Here is a 21591-nt window from a genome sequence, read left to right as displayed (position 1 = left end):
ATACTACAAATAAATTCATGTACATACGATAGTTTTTTTTAATGTACTTAACATTAAAAGTAAGAAAAAATTATTGTTACCATTTTCCCAAGCTAATATTAAGTTCTAGTATGTCATCACAATTATTGATAGTTTTTTAATTATAATATTAAAATTATATACTATACCATATTTTCCAAACAGATTTAATGTATGAAAGGGACAGGTGATCGTAGTGAGAGAGAAGAATTATAAAAAATAAATATTTGTTTACACGTGGATATTTTATTAAAAATTTGGTGATTAATTTATTTATCATCGTTATGTGCAAAAAATTATCTCTATCTATTTTACTTTCAGTTTGTTTTTTTTATGAATTATAAATATAATTAAATAAAATATTTTATATAATAAAAGTTTTTCTTGTTGGCAATGGAACAGTGTAAACACATCCTTACTTCATTATAAACGAATAAAATATATAGCTCTAAATATAAACGTTTTGTCTGTTGCAAAGCACGTCTGGCTGCTAAACCAAAAAAATATTCCCTTTTTAATATTGAAACCTTTTTTATTGTTATTTATTATTTCGAAATTTATGTTATTAAGTGCCATCGTAAAATTGCAATAAAATTCTTAGAAATTACAATACAATTTTTTTGCATATATATATTGAGTTTTATATGTTTCAATTAGTTGTATATGTTTAGGTTTTATTTAAACAGTCAAGAAATGAGCTTTGAAAATCTCTATAAAAATCTGGGTGTGTGAGTAATTTCAGTTTCAAGATCTGTTTCTATGTTTACTGATTGAAATGGTGTAAGTCAGGGATGAGCAAACCGCGGCCCGCGGGCCGCATGCGGCCCTCGAGGCTAGTAAATTTCAATTTTTTTTTTGTATTTTTTTTTTAATGCTAGAATCAAGGCTTTAAAGATAATAAAAGTGTCTAATTAGTTGTAAATCTGTTAATTACGAATATAAATTACGTTTAGAACATGGTTTGAACCTTGAATATATACTTTTTTTTTTCATGGCCCACTGTTTTTGAAACTGCGACCCTCCGACCAAAAAAGGTTGCTCACCCCTGGTATAAGTTAATGTTGTACGTTTGAAAATATTTCAATAAAGTGTATTCTAAAGAAGTTTTTTATTTATTTCATAATCTTTGATTGAGCAAAATGCCTTTAACCTGTATGTCTGCTGTAAATTAAAGATATAGAATATTTTTAGGTGTCATTTGAAAATCATGTCAGTCGATAGATTCACATTGCCAGGCATATGCCTTCTCCAAAGATCACTGCGTTGACCGGTCTAGCGCTGACCACATTCAGTAACTTCACGCTACCTTGACAGTATCATCGGTAAACCTAGTTGTGGAACTACCCACAATAAATTCCACCAGTTTATTTAATTTGCAGTCAATTAAAATATTCTTCATTCACATAGGCTTGTGGGTTTTTCTTCGCCGATAGGTCTTCAGGTATTAACAAGACGAAGTCCGAAGTAGAAGTCAGTGTATTTGTTATTTGATCTTGTGCTGCTAGTCAGTCCAGGCTTTGTACAGCTACTGGCGGTGTTCAAATTCAAATACACAAGAATTATTTTAAACAAAATATTGTGGCTGTAATGGCTAGCAATACGAAGGGTTTTTAAATGAACGCTACATAATCGTCTTATCATATTAGACTCTTATAATGCTATCACTTATAATATATAGTTATAGTACCCGGCGATGAATATTGCACGTTGAACTTTAGAAAGAGACAATTGGCTTTGTAGAGCGTTATCTCTGTCCCACACAACTAATGTGACGTTTTGTCAGTCGTATATCGTGCGGGTGCCGGGTACTGTACAACATTTTAATTATATTTATTATGTTATCCAAATCTATTTACACTATTCTCTAGTGAATTTTCTTCCTGCTTCACAATTATAAATAGTAAGCTGACGATTAATGAGAGTTCTGTTAAAAGTTCGAATGTTGAATAAACTAATTTAATTTTTTTTATCTTTTTCCCCATAGCACCTGATACATTAACAGTCTCCTTTGTGCTGACATAAGGAACGACAAGCTGCCATTTGAGGCCAGTGATAATCGATATGTGACATTAACAACAATTTTTACTTTGTCCAAAACATTAATTCTGGAAAACTTTCGAAAATCCGTATAAGATGGACTACTAGACCGCATTTCATCCGCTCATGCTATTACCGGACAATCCAGCAGCTGATGCAGAGCCCTTTCTTCTATCTCCGTCTCACTCACATACTGGGTCCTGCTTAGGGTGTTTTATTATATTTTTAAAGGTGTGAATTCATTTGAAAAAAAGCTTTAAAGCTGTTTTACTAGTGTTCACTGTGAAATATATTACTCTAAATTATTATTTTTCCATTGTACTTCGACAGACCAGTAACTTCTAGCAGTATAAAGACAGCAGTGTCGAGATGGACGCGGTCTTGGACCAGCTGTTCACGGGGCACGGGAGGTTCTCTGAGTACCTTCACCGGTTTAAGCTCAAGGAGGACTCCTCATGCTTCTGTGAACCAGGCGTGGACCAGACCGTAGTCCACCTTGTAGCCTATTGTCCTTGTTCGGAGGACTCCTAGTCGACTCGGAATGCCGGTTAGGCATTAAAATTAGCGAGGACTCTATGACCTCGCTAATTAACGACGAGGAAACAAGAATAACGTTCCCAAAACTGTGCAGAACGATTACAAAAAACGCGACAAAAAAAAACAAAAGTTAAGGTTTAAAATTAAAATTTTAAATACTAATAAAATATAGCTAATTAATAAAGAAGTAAACTAAACAATATTATAAAAATGTAATCCTAGAATAGACCAAATGTGAGTAATAGAATAAAAACAAGAATTATAATAGTTAAGGTATAAGAAAAAATGGGCGAATGAAATAAAAATGGATGAAAGGGAAAGGTAGGAGAATTGTAAAGAGATAGTTAACAAAAGAATAAAAGATCATATCAGGAACGACTGCAGAGCGCAAAAATAAGATTATTTCAGGAAAAAATTGTTTATAAAGAAAAATAAAAGTTCCTATCCCAGAAATAAGTTAGGGGTAATACATGGGGTTGTAATACCTGGTAATTCAAATTATGAAAACATCTTTTCTGCCTATGAATTAGTATTTCTGAAAACATTGGTTATATATATATATATAGCTTTTACTCTAGTTCACGGACCCTTCCGCTCCGTGAACTCAGTACCGATGAAGCTGTAAAAGCCTTAGGGCTAACAGCATTAACATCTTCAGAAATAATAAAATATAGCTGTTACACCTATAACCAATCATTCTTTACATGTTGCCTGTATGAAGCAAAAAGTAAGATTTTCATATTATTTTAATTGGTAATTAATAAAATTGACATATAAATTAACCCTGAGATTTGAACTTTAGCTAAAAAGTTCGGCGCCTAACCTCAAAATTACTGAAACAAGTTCAAGCGTCCACAATTCCAAAAAATCAATATCCCGACAACAGACAAACTAGACGAGGTCTACAACGATTATATTTTGTCTGTGGTATACGGAGAATTATTTAATTTTCTCCAGGAATGATTATAGAAACATTTGTATTTGTTTAAATAAGAATTGGATGATAAAAAAGTATACGAACAAAATAATAAGTAACGATGCCACGTCATAACAACCCTAATTTTCATTCGCATGGCAACGTCTGTTAAAATCAATAATAGACTTGTAAACAAGCAATGCATGCGGGGAAAACAATATTAGCTAACTCCTAACGTTTTTTTACAAATCTATAGATGTTTTTAGTTTATATTTCTCGCTAGTGTACTGTGTATTATTCATTTGTTGTAGCAAAAGCGACAATGGATACCGCAAATGTGGGATATTCCTATCATCTACCGTCCGGTGGTTGGAACTATAAAATACGGAATACGTTATCGCAATTTAGCGATTTGTTTAGTGAATTCAATAAATACATAGCCCCCGCATATCACCATGATAGGTGTGAGAGGTATGTTTACTCATTTTTTTATCTTTTCTTTTTAATATTTTTAATTATTGAATAATACTACTATAAAATCGAAATTTAAAAAATAAATCTTTTTTTTTCAGTGTTGCAATGCATTTAATTGTGATACCATTTTATTAGTAACAATATAAAATATAGGCAATTAAAATAAAACTGTAAATTTACTAATAGGGGTGTTTTAAACTGATAGAATTCTTTATATAATGTTTCTAAAATTTCAGGTCCGTTCAAATGAGAATCTATTCAATGCACAAAGGGGAATTTGTGATGGTTTTTATAGCATTTTTTGCTTGCTTCGGATTAGGCGTGTTTATAGGACTGGCAGGTTATTATGTAACATTTTTAATTTCCTTGACAACGTTTTGTATATAAATAATTATTGAATATATAATTCTAAATTTAAAAACCTAATATATCGAATAAGATGGAGTTAGAAAAACTAAATTCGATGAAACTTTAAAAAAGCTAATTGATTAAAATCATAAACATTCGAATATGAAGACAATATCGAATGATATTCAAATTTGGAAAAACAACGTCAATGTTGGTTTTATTACAGTTTACATCGCATTTTGATATTTGCACTATATAATCATAAGCGTATGCAATTTCTCCAAAATATTCCGGATTTTTACCGGACTATAAAATGATTATAAAATAAATGAGTAACTAACGTAAGGTAAAAAGTATTTTACATGTTATTATGTCACAATATCAAATTCCATTTTTATAAAACCTGAAATCATATTTTAAACTTATGATTTTATAGACATCGTATTTATAACTTCACTTATTCTAATCATAGTTGATATTAATTTCAATATAGGGAAAAAAAAGTACTAAAGATTCTGATAGAAGCAAATTAATTTTTAATATTTTTTTGATAACAAAAAAATTATTCGCGTATAAAAATATACAGGGCCATCCCCAACGTCTACGACATCTGTGCCGGGAACTAGTGTCCTGTCGAATACCAGCGAATTATACCGAGGACCGTTCCACTTGCACAGCCCAGCGCTGGGCACCAGAGTCCAACAGCTGTGGCTCCTTGCTGAGATATTGACTAATAATAATGACGGTAAGATTTTCTTGAATCAAGTCGTTTGGTTATTTTAAATTATTTTTTCTATTTTATTTATAATATTAACTAAAATTATTGTTAGTTATTGTATTGTATTTTATTTTTTATAATCTATTTTATTTTGTTTTCATGCCCGTTTTTAATGACCTTTCGTTTATTTCATTTACAGGGACTTTTTCGACAAAATTTATTTTTCACTTAAAATTTTAATTTTCGATCTCATCTTTTATCCATCACAAACTCTTTCATTCTTTTTCTTACCTTATCTCCTTCTTTACGTCGCCTCTCTTCCGTCGTTACCCTCGGATATTTCGATTTTTTTTTTGATTTTCATTTCTGTTCTTTTCTTTAGCTTCTTTTACTTTGTTTGAAATTGTGAAAAAAAAATTCTGTACTTTCAGAAGAGTTTTCTTCAAGTGGTCGATGTGAATACGGCTTTCTGATCTAATTGATGAAAGTGCGTGGTTAATCTAAGCGAACGAATCTTCTTCTCGTCGTCTCCTCATTCCTAAATGCCGTTTCTACTTTTAAAGGCCTTGATGGATTCGATAACAAGCTCTTTTCATATCATCCTCTCCTATAAATCACATTAAATATACATGTTAGTTGTAATTATGCTTTTTTTTTCAGAGGAAATATTCGACAAAAGCTTCCAAATAAGTATATCGATTGACGGTGTACTAAGCGATCATTCTACTGTTAATTTGGTACCTGAATCTACATCTACTAATAGGTGAGATATATTTGACCATATTTCAACGATATTATTGATAACGTAAATTAAAAAAAAGAAAGTTGAAATTCGAATTTAGAACTCTTTAAATCTTCGCGAGCAGTGGTAGCCTAGTGGTAGAGGAATGATACTTGCGGTCGTAGGTCGCGAGATCGATTCCCGGGATATAATCTTATATAATTCAAATTTTGTGCACCAACAACCACTGCACCTGCAACACTTTACACAGGTCGTCGCGTTCTACATAACATAACAAAACAGAACATCACCCACCATGCCACAACACCCGTTTTAAGTGAGCGGCCGCCCGCTCCCTCACCGCGAACAGCGTGGGCGAACCGTAGTTGGATCCGGATCCCTCTTCGGCTCGCCTGTGGTCCACGCTGCCGACCCAACTCGCAAGCACACTCCAGCAACACACCCCGTCAAAGCTCTACCGCGAAGAGCCTTAGCAACGTGCGAGCGTCCCCGTGCAACTGGTAGGCGCCCCACCAGCTCCTAGTTTCTAGTTTTAAATCTAGTTCACGGACCATCACACTGCGTTTCCCAATCCGCCTGCCAAGCGTGGCAATTATGGTAAATGAATGACGCGGCAAAGACCTGATAACACTACCGATGAGTGTGTTTAAAGTTTTGTGTTGCAACATATCTTACACGACTTTGTTATCTGTGTTTGGCACTAATCGATGTAACATAACTCCTAAAGATGCCCCGTGGAGGGGTGAAACACGTGTTGAGTAATTTGGCGGTGGCGGTTGTATGATTCGCATTGTTTGCCGCATACGCATTTATCAGCGCGCTGGCGGGCGGTGCACTTTATTGCACGACTACCACTGTATGTGCGGAAGCGGCTAAATATTGGTCCTTTTCTTACAACAAATTGTGTTCATGTTCTTAGAAATATAGGATACATTTACGTCACGTCATGTATTTTTAAGTCACCCTTGTTTGTGTACTATTGGAGATAAGTTCTCGCTATCTGTCGCCGTGTAAATCGGAGTTAGAGCATTCGCTTACTGACTCTTAACTTGCAGTTTTGATGAAGTCTTTCCATCTCGTTGGATACTTTCCACTTTACCTAGCACCACCAAAAGTTTTATTGGGTTCTTATTGCGGGTGACATGTCCAAAGAACAAAAGGATTCATATTTGAACAGTCGATAACCTCTCTTTTATGTCGAGTTATTTGAGAATCGAAACGTTGGTTCGGTGCGTCAACGGGATTCTGAGCATCCGTCTCCAGGAAATAATCCTCAGCGTCCAGATCTCTGCTTCGTATAGAAAGATTGGAAAGACCAAGCTTCTCATGAGTTTTGCTACTGTAGTTAACAATATACTTACTTACTTACTCCGCTGGCTCAGTGACCCAAAGTGGGTCTTGGCCTCCGAAACGAGAGACTTCCACTTTCCTCTATCTTGCGCCATCGTCTGCCATTGGTTGACATTCAATTCGCGCAAGTCTGCCTCAACGCGATCGATTCAGCGATACCTGCAACATGCAATTTAAAATATTTATTTCAAATTCCAGAAACGATTCTAGTTTTAATAATTATTCAAAAATTCCAGAACACAACATCTAAAATGTGAGAAGCAGGTGTGCGACCAAGTAATGGTATTGCATTTAGGCTCATTGGAATTCACACATTACGTATTAAACATACGTTTCTACGGACTAAAGGAGTTTCATAAACGTTATGACATAAGAGAAATTATATTCTGCGTAAGTATAATATATATATAATAAATCATATGTAAACTATGTAATAATATAATGCATAAAGTATAACTAGAACACCATATTAACGTCATCACAACGAGTCACACGCCACGCGACTGTGGGAACCCTTTATGATACGATTCCCACAGGTGTACAAATAGCTATGTTCCTTTTTCAAATGCAAGCATTCCATATGAACAGCCACGTGTTTTACTTCTCTTTCGACTCCTAAAACTAATGGATATATAAATAAATAGATTTTCTATTTCATTCCCTGCAAGACAAGATATCTATGTGAATATATTTGTAAAACTATAATATAGCGCGAATCTGCCTGTTGACAATTATTGTGTATTACTTCATAGATATATTTAGGGAAAGGCCTATGTCTTGCAGTTAGTATCTATGGACTGGAACAACTAGTCATAGATGTATAAAATTATGTGGATTATTCATTTTTTATCTGTGTAAATAGGTTAATACCTTATTTAAAAAATTAAGTCAATTTTCGTATATTAATAGATAGAGAGAACATCGGAAATATTTTATCGGAAGTGGTCCCTGTGAGGCCTCCGGTTCTAACTATAAATATACACTGTAATATTAATGTGAATATAATATATTCATTATTAAATTATTTTTATTAAAATGCTTTAGAGTACGCAGTATTTTTATAGATTACATCACTACACGCAATGTTTATTTTTTTTGCGTCATATTTTTGACAGCTACGCATAGCAGTTTTTTTAATCTGTGGGTGTTTTATAAGAAACGAAAAGTATTTGTTCTTACGATTTTAATTTTTTCTCTTCATAAGACTGTATCTTAAATTTAAAAAAATAATAATTACATATTTTAATTTGTTTTGAATTATCATTTCTTTCGTATTTACTTTTAAAAAAATATTTTAACTAGAATTTGAAATGATTCGAACAATTTTAATGTTCTTAAATGTCGTCATAACAAAGCAGTGGTAGCTAACGAAGTTAAAAGAAATTTGGAAAACAAACCCAGATTTATCAAGATGGACAGACGACTGTGTTATTTTTTTTTAATTCCAATTTGTATCGCCGGGTTGTTTTAATTACAATGTTTTTTTACGCATTTACTGAGCGCATACAGTTAGGAGATAGGTTGCCGCTGATGCTTGTTAAGATCTGCACAACACGCTGGATGCAGGCCGCTCACAACCAATTGAAGATCTTTAAAAAAGACCAAATATATAGAGTATAGTTGGAATTCGCCCAGCAGTGGGCATCCTTCGTCTACAATATTGATGATAACGATAATACCTGGGCTTCTGACCACGTATAATTGGTGCACCTGTACTCATTTCCTTATTCTCCGTCATATCAGACCCTTGTTTAGTGCATCGGCACTTGTTTTATTACAAAGCTAATAACATTCTTCTATTCACAGTTCAAAACATACAACCCGGCGTTTACTCAAATGGAGACATGGTTTCGTTTTATATTTTTATTGACTACATTTACAGTGGCCGTAAGTATCTTTTAACATTTTTATGTCCGACACATAAAGAAATACTAGTGTAAGCATTTATCAACACAATTGTACAATACACGGCGATAAATATTGCACATCGACCTTTGGAAAGAGACAAGCGTTATCTCTGTCGCAAATACAACGACTGACAAAACGTCATATAGGTAGTGTGGAACAGAGATAGCGCTCTACGAAGCCAAAATTAGCCGATTGCCTCTTTCCAAAGGTCGATGTTCAATATTTATCGCCGGGTACTGTACAAACATTACTGTGTTCTTGTTTGGTAGCTTCTTAGCATACGAGCCAATTCGTTGCCATATAAGATTAATTCTTACTATAGGTAGAACTTGTTTAATGTCATCAAATAGTAATATATAAATGTAGGTAGTTCGGAAAAATATATGGCAACACTTCTAGAAATTCATCAAGATGGCGACCAATGACAAGCAGTATTCAACGCAATCTGTGGCGCTAGTAAGTTGTCTAGACTGTAACTTCCGCAAAGCCTCCTATCCATCGGACCGCTTTCTGGTCATTGCGCCGCTCTCAAAGCGGAATTTAAATAAATTTTCCCTCGTCATCTCAACGCTACGATATTGACTAAACATCAGACCCTCGTCGGGCGCGATGCATCGAACACGCATCACTCTAATACTCAAGACATCGGCGCCTGCGCAAGGGCGGTCAGGATCGACCTGCATCGGTCCCGACCACAGCTGTAGCTACAGCACTATACACCTACATAGGTATAGTCCTTATTCCTGCAAATGTCTTTCTTATAGCTGGAGTACGATTGGCCAGCGTACAATTTTTAGCTTGCGGACGTCCTGCTCAATTCAGCTGGACAAAGCTGACAGTATAACTTCTGTCAAATAACATACTATAGTTTGTCATTGTTCTTCCGACACGCTTCACAGAATGTTGTTAAGCTAATATTTGAAACAATTATCAAGAAAAATGACCTAGTCTAGTACAGTACAATAATTATTTGTATCGTAATTAAAAAGATTTCTTATATAGACGGGTTCACAATTTCTCTTTGCCCGTTAATTCATACGTCATTTATGTGCATAGGAATACAAAGTATATTGGTCAAAGTTTATATAAACACTGCTGTGTTTCGATTCGACAGTTCCGTAGCCGCAGTAATCAAGCAAGGTTGATTTGATTCAAATTATTGGCCTGATTCCATCATGCGATACAATCACTATGTCCAATTTGAGACTTATCATCAAATCTCTCGTAAACGCGACGAGGGTAGCCCACTAAGTGAACGTCGACAATAAAGTCAATCATCATGTGGCGGTCTTTGGGGGAACCCAAGGTTTTGCAGTGGGCATCTATCGACTGTGAAAAAGCACAAATCAGTCAATATATAGCTCAAGCTGTTAAGATTAACAGTTAAATATGTCGTCATAAAAAAAATCTCTACGGTCAGGACTACATATGCCTTTGCTTCATATTTAAATAAATATGTTACGTTAATTACAGTGTTGGTTTGCACATTCATTGAGGAAATATTCTTCTCAAGATTGGGCGATTGAACAGAAATGGTTGTCTATTTTGTTACCACTGCTACTTCTCTACAATGGTACGTAAATTTCTTTATAAATATATATATATTTGATAATGAAACTAATTGTACCCGCGACTTCGTCTGCGTGATTTTTAAAAAAAAAAATATTTAGGTTAAATTTTTTTTTCTAAAATAGAAGTAGCCTAAGTTGCTCCTTATTACATTAGTTACTTGCCAGTATAAGACCCGTTAAAATGATCTAGCCATAACAGTTCTGGGATTAGCCAGAAGTAACAAACCGACAGACAAACAGAAATTTTTAAAAAAATGTAATTTTGGTATACAGTACCCGGCGATCAATATTGCACATCGACCTTTGCCTCTGTCGCATAAAATACAACGACTGACAAAACGTCACATAGGTGGTGTGGGACAGAGATAGTGCTCTACGAAACCGATTAGGCGATTGTCTTTTTCCAAAGTTCGATGTGCACTATTTATCGCCGGATACTGTATGTACCTATGTATTAATCTTACAAATGGATACTTCCATTCTATTTATTTGTATAAATGACAAATATGCGTGCGTATACAAGATGATTGATAATAGATGTACAACCTTTAAAGAAGTCAATGCATAGCTCATTTTTTGTCGATTACTGTATGGTACATCCTATCCAAAAATCAATGATAAGAAATAATACATAACGTAACGAGAATATTTTGAAAAAAAAAACATTTTCTGAGTTTGAATTACAACAGATAAAATTAATAATTATTTACTATCTTTCCCTGCAGATTTCGTACTGCCAGAATTTAATTGCCTGTCGCATTCCAATAGAAAATATATATTAATTTAAAATATATCAGAATGATCACTTTATACGGTGTGATTGGACATAGGTGTAAATGATTTACAATTTTAACAAATGAACTTTTGTAAGAAAAGGACCAACTTTCTCTTCACAGAGAACTCTGTGTTTGGCACTAATCGGTGTAACATAACTCCTGAAGATGCCCCGTGGAGGGGTGATACACGTGTTGAGTGATTTAAAAGTGGCAGTTGTGTAATTCGTATTGTTTGCCGCATGCGCATTTATCAGCGGGCTGGCGGGCGGTGCACTTTGTTGCACGACTACCACTGCATGTGCGGAAGTGGCTAAATCTTTTCTTACTTAGGATGGACTTCCGCAAAATAACGCCTGATTCCATTAAAAACTTTCACCAATTTAAATCTTTTACAACTGTAACCAATAGCCCTGTATAATTCAACCAATGGACTTCGATTTTAAATATTTAATTATTCACACTGCAAACAGATCCAATATTCCCGCTGCGGCTTGTGTCTGGGGGATGCTTTGCACCTTTCATAGATACAGTGTTTCAAACGATGTTCCTTGCCTGCGTGATGTTATCCTGGCTCGCACTTTACCACGGTCTTAGACAAGTGAGTATTTCATCATAAAAAACTTTCCGATCTAAATCAAAAAGAGAAGTTATCATAATTTTATAACCAGGTAAAAATGTAGTTTTAATTGTGCGCGTTGCAAGATGACTTGACTATCGGCTGCATGCCTTCTTCGGCAGGATATATAAAAATTTAGCTGTTATATCTCTCGCTCGGGAGTGATGACCCAGCGGTAGAGGACTTAGACTTGCGAACGCAGTTCCAGGGTTCAATTCCTAGTCACAATCATACACAATTCACACTTTGTGCAATGTAATATCTGATGATTACAGTTTGAATAGATTTGATTTCACGTGTTTATTATAAAATATATGTATGTCATCGATCTGTGGTGACCCAATGGTAGGGAAGTGAGATTTGCGAACGTAGCTTACGGGTTCAATTCCCGGGACACTATCTTGTATTAATCAATCTCTGTATATTAGGTATATAGGATTGCCACTGCTCACAAATAAATTTCCAGTGGATATCATAATACCACCCTGCGATCGCCAATCCTCTAAATGTGGCGATTATGGTATATTCTCCCATAGATATCTTCAGTGGAGACCTATACATTACAATTGGCGTCTATGGGTTAAAACGAAGACCACCTCCGGCTCCTGCACGCATATAAATTCACTACGAATTTATAAGTTATTTTGTTAGAGTCGAAGTTGTTCATCTTAGTTTTGTAGTCTTTGGATGTAATTGGATGTAATTCACAGATAACCTTGTATTGTTCTATTTTGTACTAGAACTTTCATTATTATTCAAAATGGAAGTAAATATGTCGATGCTCAGGGATTCTGCATTGGTTTTTAAATTCTAAATCATACGTACCATAGAGAGGGCTGTGCTTGGGATTTGAATCAGAAACAAAGAGATCCGAAGACGAACAAAAGTAACTAATATGGTCCAGCGGATTGACAAGTTGTGGCTGTGATGGCACATGACCGCTGGAGCCTTCAGGTTCTGGAATGAAGACCACGGACCAGCATTCGCAAAGTAGAACGTTTATGGTTGACGGAAGAAGCTGGATGCTGACCGCTTCCAACCGGTCTTATAGAGGTCTAGGGAAGCCTTTTGTCCAGCCGTGGTCAATCTATAGCAAAAATATATAGTCGATGCCTTCCAAGAGAGTCCAATAGTTGAAGCATCAAACATCATAGTGTAAATAAACATTAATTGAATAATCTTTTCAGAATGAAAGAAGTTTCATATCGTTTTATTTATTCAAAACTATCGTGGTGGGACTCGTGGTGACGCCAGCGATAATCGTTACCATCTGGCAGAAGTATTATGCTTATGAAGACCCTACATACAACTATATTATGGATCCCAGTTATCCGGTAAGATATTTATTCATTTAAATAACAAAGCGGTAAGTCAAACTTATCACAGATTTATTTTTGATAGCATTTCAATCTTAAACCCCCCGCTAGGTGGACTGATGATATAGTCAAGTTCGCGCGAAGTCTTTGGATACGGGCAGAGCAAGATCAAACATCATGGCGATCTTTGAGTGCTATGCCTTGTGGTGTTTATCAGCTGAGCTGAATGCATTTCAACCTTTACGTGACTTCTAATAGAACACGTCTGAGTTTGCTGTAGGCTTTTACAATTTGTAGAATGATACTCCCATGATTTGTGTCCGATATTTATATAAAAACTAGCTGATCCCGCAAACGTCGTTTTGCAAAAAAAATTGATATTTTAATTTACAAATAAAAAATAAGGGTTGATCGTAGAGAGGTGAAAATTTATGGTTGTATGTATTCTTGTATGCTGTATCATAAACAAATAAAAACAAAAAATTTCGTTAAAAAAATATAAAAAAATTTTTAAGTGTGAACAACCTTTATCACTTAGGGGTATAGAAAATAGATAGTAGCCGATTCTCAGACCTACTGAATACGCATATTAAATTTGGTAAAAATCAGTCAAGCCGTTTCAGAGGAGTTCAAGTTCGAACACCGCGACACGAGAATTTTATATATTAGATATCATCTATCTCTAATCACATATTATGTAGTTATATATGAAATTTTAATTCCGTACAAGGATTCCATAATCATTTTCATTTCACCTGTAAGAGATTCACTCGCACGCCCACTTTGTGGGTTCATGTCCCACGCTGCGCTTTTGTCGGCCATCTTTTCAGCAATATGATCTATCTACTGCCACTACAACTTGCTAATCATCTGTTTCGGTATTAATCCGATGGGAATTTATCATGTAAATTACAAATTATATATCAACCTACCTAACTTCGCTACCAATAAACATATTAGGCCAGAGGTCGGCAACCTATGACCTGTCCGAGTGGTCCATTTTATTAATTCAAGTGGTCTAATTTAGTACGGTGAATAAAGTATTATATGTAAAAATAAATTTTAACGTACATGTTCTATTGATGCTCAAGTTTTGGTTGGATTATGATCCGCAAATAAAAGGTTGACAAACCCTGTACTAGGTTATTCAAACTCAAATATTACTTATTAAACGTACGTTGAATACATCTCTTTTTGACGTTTCAAATGCTCGTTGAATGCCTCAGATTTGAGATGTCTTCTCAGCGGGACCATGCATTTTTAAATAATATAACATCTCTCTCTTTCTATCTCGTTCTCCCTTTGTCTCTCTATATTTTATCTCTTTCCCTTTCTCTTTTTCTCTTTTTAACCGACAGATGTCATAGATTCACAAGTCTCGATCCTTACTACTGCTCAATAATGTACCAAAGTCATATACAATGAAAAAATCGTTAGCACATATAGTTTCTTTGTTTTTTTTTATCAATAGAAATTTTCTGTTTGTATATCCTATTGTAAAAGCTTATACATGGTATATACAAAGATTTGGCTTAATAAAGTTCGGACTATGTTCTAGATAAAGACAGATAAAATACATTTATTAAATAACAGGTTGTCAAATATCTCCCTTCCGCTTTTTTGCTCTTTATTCAATGCTTTATAAAAATTGTTACAGTGATCGGATTTAGTTCAAATATGCGCCGTTTTGTTCGATAATCTGTTTCCATCTAGACGGCAACTTCATAATACCTCCCTCGTAGAAGCCCCCCTCCTTATTTGCGAAGAACTCGGACAGCCACTTTTCACAAATCTCTTTTGAGTTCAACTTTACACCACCAAGGGCGTTCGCCATGGACAGGAACAGGTGGTAATCACTTGGCGCTATGTCCGGGCTATATGATGGATGTGATAAAACCTCCCATCCGAGCTCCCGTAGCTTCTGACGAGTCATCAACGAAGTGTGTGGTCTGGCGTTGTCCTGGTGGAACACTACACCCTTCCTGTTGGCCAATTCTGGACGCTTCTGGTCGATCGCCTGCTTCAAGCGGTCCAGTTGTTCGCAGTAGATGGTAGAATTAAGCGTCTGGCCATATGGGAGCAGCTCATAGTGGATGATTCCCTTCCAATCCCACCAAACACACAGCAAAACCTTCCTGGCCGTCAATACCGGCTTGGCCACTGTTTGGGACGATTCACCGGCCTTCGACCACGACCGTTTTCGCTTGATATTGTCGTATGTGATCCATTTTTCGTCGCCAGTCACCATCCGCTTCAAGAATGGGTCGAGTTCGTTCCGTTTCAGCAGCATATCGCAGGCGTTGATTCGGTCCAGAAGGTTTTTTTGCGTCAAATCAGGCGGCACCCAAACATCAAGCTTTTTTTTGTATCCAGCCTTCTGCAGATGGTTTAAAATGGTTTGGTGACTAACTCCTATCTCCTGGGCGATGTCACAAGATGCCACATGCCGGTCTAACTCGATGTAGTCCATGATTTGATCGGTATTCGTCGCCACAGGTCTTCCGCCGGCTGGCTTATCCATGGTGTCGTTTTCGCCGGCTCTGAATCGTCGAAACCATTCCTCCGCGGTTCGAAGTGATAGAATACCATCCCCCAAAACACCATTAATCTCACGGAACGTTTCTCTAGCGGATTTGCCTTTAACGAAGGAAAACTTTAAAATAGCGCGAATTTCGGCGTTAGTGAACTCCATGTTTACACGTCTATAACTGTTGAACGCAATATCCAAACTAATCATGCATAGCGTCGTTTTGTAGGTTATGTCAAGACCTTTCAAATTATGTATAGTATTGCCAGATACGAGCTCTGTAGCGCTTTGTACATAGCCGCGAAATTCAAAAGACACAAAGACGAAAGGGAGATATTTGACAACCTATTATTACACCTAACAGGACTCTTATCGTGATGTTCATTTTGTTATAACTTTATATTATTTTTGACTCTTCTCTGCTTCACAAGGCTTTATAGCTGAAGCTAGAAGAAACTTCAACATGTGGAAAGAAACTCCAGAAGCAGGAAAAGACTCTATTCTTTTATCAATGACGAAAAAGTAGATGTTATCATAAACACTTTATAATTCTTCTTTTATCTTATTTTCCAGATAATCAAGATAATGTTCTTCTGCGCCATAACGCTATACTTCTTATATTTACTTGTCCTTATAATCAAAGCTTACAGTGATTTGCGGAACATGCCGTTCTTTGGTGAGTTTCACTTTATTAAGTACAAGTAATTAGTCTGCCAAAAACTCTGACATATGACGAAAAAGTACAATATATTTAGTTTCATGAGCATTTTTAATTATTTCAATATATAGTCAACGCATGAGATATTTGAGCCAAAGGACGAGGAAGCAATCAAACATTAAGCCATCTGTTCTTAACAATCTCATGTGCATCTTGTCAATCACGCTCACGCACATCTCATCGCATACATACCTTAGACAATGACCACCACTTTCACATACACTATAGCCAAGACAGGATATTTAAGCGAGTGGATGAGAAGGTAGACAAATGTAAGCCGTCTGTTCTCAAGAACCTCATGTGCGTGTTGTCTACCGTATCCATATATATCTCGCCGCTAACATACCTCAGACTATAACTAGCATTTCCATACACACTATAGTCAAGACAAGATATTTGAGCGATTGGACGAGAAGGTAGACAAACGTAAAGCCGTCTGTTCTCCAAAACCTCATGTGCGTCTTGTCAACCGTACCCATACACATCTTGCCACTCACACGCCGCAGACTATGACTAGCACTTCCATGAAGGAGGAGGAAGACAAACGTGAAGCCGTCTGTGTTAAAAAATCTGGTGTGTGTTAATCACGCCTATCTACATCACATACTTTAGATAATCAATAGCACTTCCAAGCATAATTTAGTCAACAGATGATACATTTGAGTACAAGATCGAGGCGGTAGACAAAAACCTCAAGGTGTCTGTTCTCAAATATGCTATTAAAAAGTATTTATAATAATGATAATAAATTTATTTCACACCATAATTACAGTAATTTAACTTATAAAAACACAAAAAATAAAAACATTTCTTAATTGTTCCGAACGGAATAGTATCCGTGTTTGTGTGGATCCATGTTGTAAGAATATATCACCAGCTGGCAAGCGTAGCGAACGACCTAATCCTACAAGATGAACAGACAGACCTTGTAAAAGTTGCCGGAAAAAACTTTATATACCGCTTGCAGTCACTCTTATTGTCAATCTCTTGAGGAAGACTTATTTCCAGTTGTGGGCGTTTTAGGGTTGAAATGATGATGAAAAAAAAATTAACGAAAGACAGTCTTGTTTTATTTAATAATAAAAAAAAACTTAAAGTTGTTAGTTCAATGTACTAACAAGGACGAAATTACAGGAAATTGTATATCCTACCGCATATGAGTCACAAAACTGATTTTAGTTTCGTGTACAAATCTCGTCATAATAGTGAACGTTTATTTTTGTACAAGAGATCTTACTTGAAAACAATTTTTTTTTATAGCCCCCGCTATTGGAGGCCTCTCGTACCCTTAATTTGTTGGGATCAGGGTCTTTGTTTACACAGTTTTTATCTTTATTCTTCACTCACTTTCATTTTTCTCAATTTCTTTTGTTTTTACCTTTTTTCATTTTGTTCTTTCATTCCTTCTTGCTTTCATCGCCTTCCTTCCATCATCTTATTACTCTTAGGTGGCTAAGTACATTTCTTTTATTCTTTATTTTATTACTTATTCTATTGAAAACAAATTTTGACGTCTACGGGCCATTAAGCATTGATCAATCAAAATGTATTATACTCTATGTATGGCGACCACAAGCCGGTAGACGCGTCGTGGGCAGGCAGGCTCCCATTTGGTAGACCGACGACGTAGATATGATCGCGATCAGCGACCGGTCATCTTGGCGATCTTTCAGGGAGGTCTATACTTGAAGTGGGCGTCCACCGGCTGAAAAGAATAAAAATATACCTTATACAAAATTAATAAATAACCTAATGATAATGTAGTAAGAAAAACGTTTTTTTCGCACGCACATCGACCTTTGAAAAGAGACAATCGGCTAATTTCGGCTTCATATAGCACTGTCTCTGTCCCACGCTACCTATGTGACGTTTTGTCAGTCGTTGTATTTCGTGCGACAGAGATAACGCTCTACGATGCCCAAAATTAACCGATTGTCTCTTTCCAAAGGTCGATGTGGTAATATTTATCGTCGGGTACTGTAAAATTAATTAATACTTACCATCTGTTAATGCAGACCTTGTACTGCTAGTAGTAATTGACCTGTCCTATTTAGATAGAATAAATAAATAAATATGAAATACTTTAAAGCTCTTTGCTGATAAATAAGCTATACACTCATTTCTTTATAGCTTTTATACCAGTAATCAATCATCGTTTTTATAATCGATATATCAAAAATATCAAACCATAATGATCCTATGAGATATCCTTATTAATCTTAACAAACAAACAATAATAGTAAAAGGTACGACAGAAAATAATTGTAAAATTCCATTGATCATTTTTTACAGACATTAGGCTACGGTGCCTGTCAATTGTGGTAGGGACGGTGACGTGTATAACTACTTTCCTGGCGATGCAGTCGTGGGGACCTGCTGCCCTGCAAGACCACTGGGCCTCGCAGCCCAAGGTCAAATACGACACATCCGCACCCTTCATGGCTCTGTACGGCTTGTTCAACTTCAAAATGTATCTACTGGCATATTTGTTCTCACCTGGTGTTGGATCCATTCATGGTGAGATAACATTTTACATATTGTTAGTTTTATTGTTTTTGTAATACATATCTTTACTTAGAAACACACTACGATAGTTAGTTACATTTTAATTTTATACTTAAGTCCTCCAAAAAATTATTTAACTAGATATAATTTATAATATGTATTATACCTTATGTGTGTTATATATATATGTATGTTTTGTATACATTAACTACCCATTATTTATACTTCTACTGTATCCATACTATGGTTGTCTGAAAGAGATTGCTACGTGTGATAAGACCGGCCATTGTATTTTTTTGATTATTATCATGAAACTTTTTAAACGTATCCCAGCGTATAATTAAGTGTTAATATTGAAAATACAGGACAAAACAATATGTATCTTAGGATTAAGGAGACACAGAATAAAATAATAGATATGTAATAAAATTATTAAAAACAAGAATTAAAATTATTCGAAAACTACTCAAAGCCTTCAAAAGACTTTGGAGTACGGTATATATTCTAATTGAAATAAAAATATTTTTGTGTAAAATAAATGTAACGAGTGTTCCATACGGAATGCTAATTTTGAATTAACTAGTATGAACTCCGTGCCTTGGGGCTTTTATAGCTTTTTCTGAACGTACTTACGGAACCGTAATCTGCAAGCATTTCGACGATCAGTCTAATGTTACCCGCATACTTCGACTTCCCTAAACTATGTCGTGGCTCCACCTAGAAGGGGACCTATGCTATTCTTATCTTTACACATTTCAACGGCTCTTTATACACCAGAGGAAATAATATAACAAAGGGATCCGACAGTCGCAGAGGTATAAAAAAGCGCTACGACCGTTTCTCAAAACACGTTGTTCATTGCGGCGTCGTAATTCAAATCACGCTGACTTTCCAAGCGCGCTGGCAATCGAAAACGAAGCCTTATCGTCTTTGCCTATATGTACGTCGCTTTAGTGCAGCAAACTCGTGGTTTTTTATTAATATAATGGATTAGGCGTTAGTCTTCCATCTCACCTGATGAAAAGTGTAGATAAAGACGAAGGTGGTACACGCCCATTCGAAAGAAACCTGTTCACTCTACTTTTGAAGGCTCCAGGGTTCAACTTATCAGGAAAAATAAGTGGTTAAAGTGGTTAAGCCGGAGTAACTGCGTTGGTGGTTGCCAGTGCAGTATCTTGAGTGACTAAAGGCTAAGTAGGTGTTAGGTGAGTTGTGGGTATCCTGATAGAATGAGTACCCTGTGAGGCTGGAATTAACAAAACATGACTTACACTGGCGAAAATAAATAGTTCAGACAGTAGAGAGTATCGAATGCAGTTTGTTGTGTCGACGTCTGTCAACACGTTGTCTTATTGGCGGCGTTATTTAAGGCGAGTCGTATTGCAAACAATACGTATGTTCAAAGAAAGTCTACTTCGCTTAGATCGTGACTTCAACAAGCTATGCGATAAGTGTATAGCTTGTAATATGGTAGCTATAAATTGAATAAGTTTATATATCACTATGACCTACGTATCAGCTTTATGGCTAGAAGTGTGTGTTTTTATTATTAAATTATTAGTAGACGCTCACTGCAAAACAAAACCTCCCCAAAGATACCTATAAGTACGGTAAGCAGAGGACACTGCAGGTCAAACTCTGGAAGCATATTTGTGATGAAGGTCAAATCTGTATATTTAATGCGCAAAGTGTGAATTATATAAAATAGTATCCCGGGAAGATGCGACATACAATCGCAAGTCTGCCCGTTTCCAGCGACATTCGCTTAAACGAAATAAACATTACCTACGTCATTGAACAAATAAATTTGTATTTTACAGAATCTGGCATCACCAAAGACAATCCAGCGTTTTCCATGATCAATGATTCCGACGAAGAAGTTATTTATGGCTCCGACGAAGAAAGCCGAAGACCGCTCAACTCACACCACAGAGTCACTAACGAAGATATATGATTCCATAGATAATTTCCTTATTTTCCTAAAATATATGTTTTCTTGTTATAAGATTAGTATAAAGTCTATTCTTTTTATTCCTAACCAATTGTTTTTTTTTTATTAACCTCTCATTATTATACAGCCTTGTCGCTTATAGATGTAAAGGTTTAAATGTCTATACATTCACATAAATAGCTCATTTAAATAACGTAATGATAATATAGTAAAAAAAGGTATTAAAAATACGGATTGCTACTACACCAATACCTCGCTTTGCGTCGTTTCGTTTTGCGTTTTTTTCGAAGTTAATTAGTACTAATTTTCACTGTGCGTCGTTAGATTTTCGAGGTTGCGTTGTTTTGGGTTCGAGTCTTTGATTTGTTTTTTGAAATTTTCTTTTTTTCTAAATATGGCAACACTTTTGCTTGCAATTGCGCCATGCCTTCAAAACTCGGGGATACCCTTTCTATTTTAATACAGTTTTATTTTCATTTTGTTTTGCTAATTTTAAGAGTTCAGTTTCAATTATGTAGTGTGTTGTGCTCTTTTAAAAGAGAATAATAAATTTATATAATTTT

The 21591-nt window shown here is 35.6% G+C and overlaps 1 protein-coding gene across 1 annotated transcript; it reads left to right on the top strand.

Moving 5' to 3' along the window:
- Positions 1-3733: 3733 nt before the first annotated feature.
- On the top strand, positions 3734-21040 carry LOC137931715 (transmembrane protein 181). The gene is made up of 12 exons (XM_068775208.1): positions 3734-3979; positions 4219-4322; positions 4917-5075; positions 5709-5811; positions 7377-7530; positions 8947-9027; positions 10522-10621; positions 11866-11993; positions 13199-13345; positions 16428-16530; positions 18865-19089; positions 20898-21040. The coding sequence occupies exons 1-12, from the start codon at positions 3831-3833 to the stop codon at positions 21029-21031; spliced, it is 1587 nt and encodes a 528-aa protein (XP_068631309.1). The 5' UTR covers positions 3734-3830; the 3' UTR covers positions 21032-21040.
- The last annotated feature ends 551 nt before the right edge of the window (positions 21041-21591 follow it).

This window comes from Battus philenor, unplaced genomic scaffold (assembly GCF_028537555.1).
Source record: "Battus philenor isolate CCGP_79_NKW_IND1 unplaced genomic scaffold, ilBatPhil1.0.hap1 SCAF_8, whole genome shotgun sequence".
In the NCBI taxonomy this organism is placed as follows: domain Eukaryota; kingdom Metazoa; phylum Arthropoda; class Insecta; order Lepidoptera; family Papilionidae; genus Battus; species Battus philenor.
Note: the sequence above shows the minus strand (reverse complement) of the source record. Positions and strands in the feature narration are given on the sequence as shown.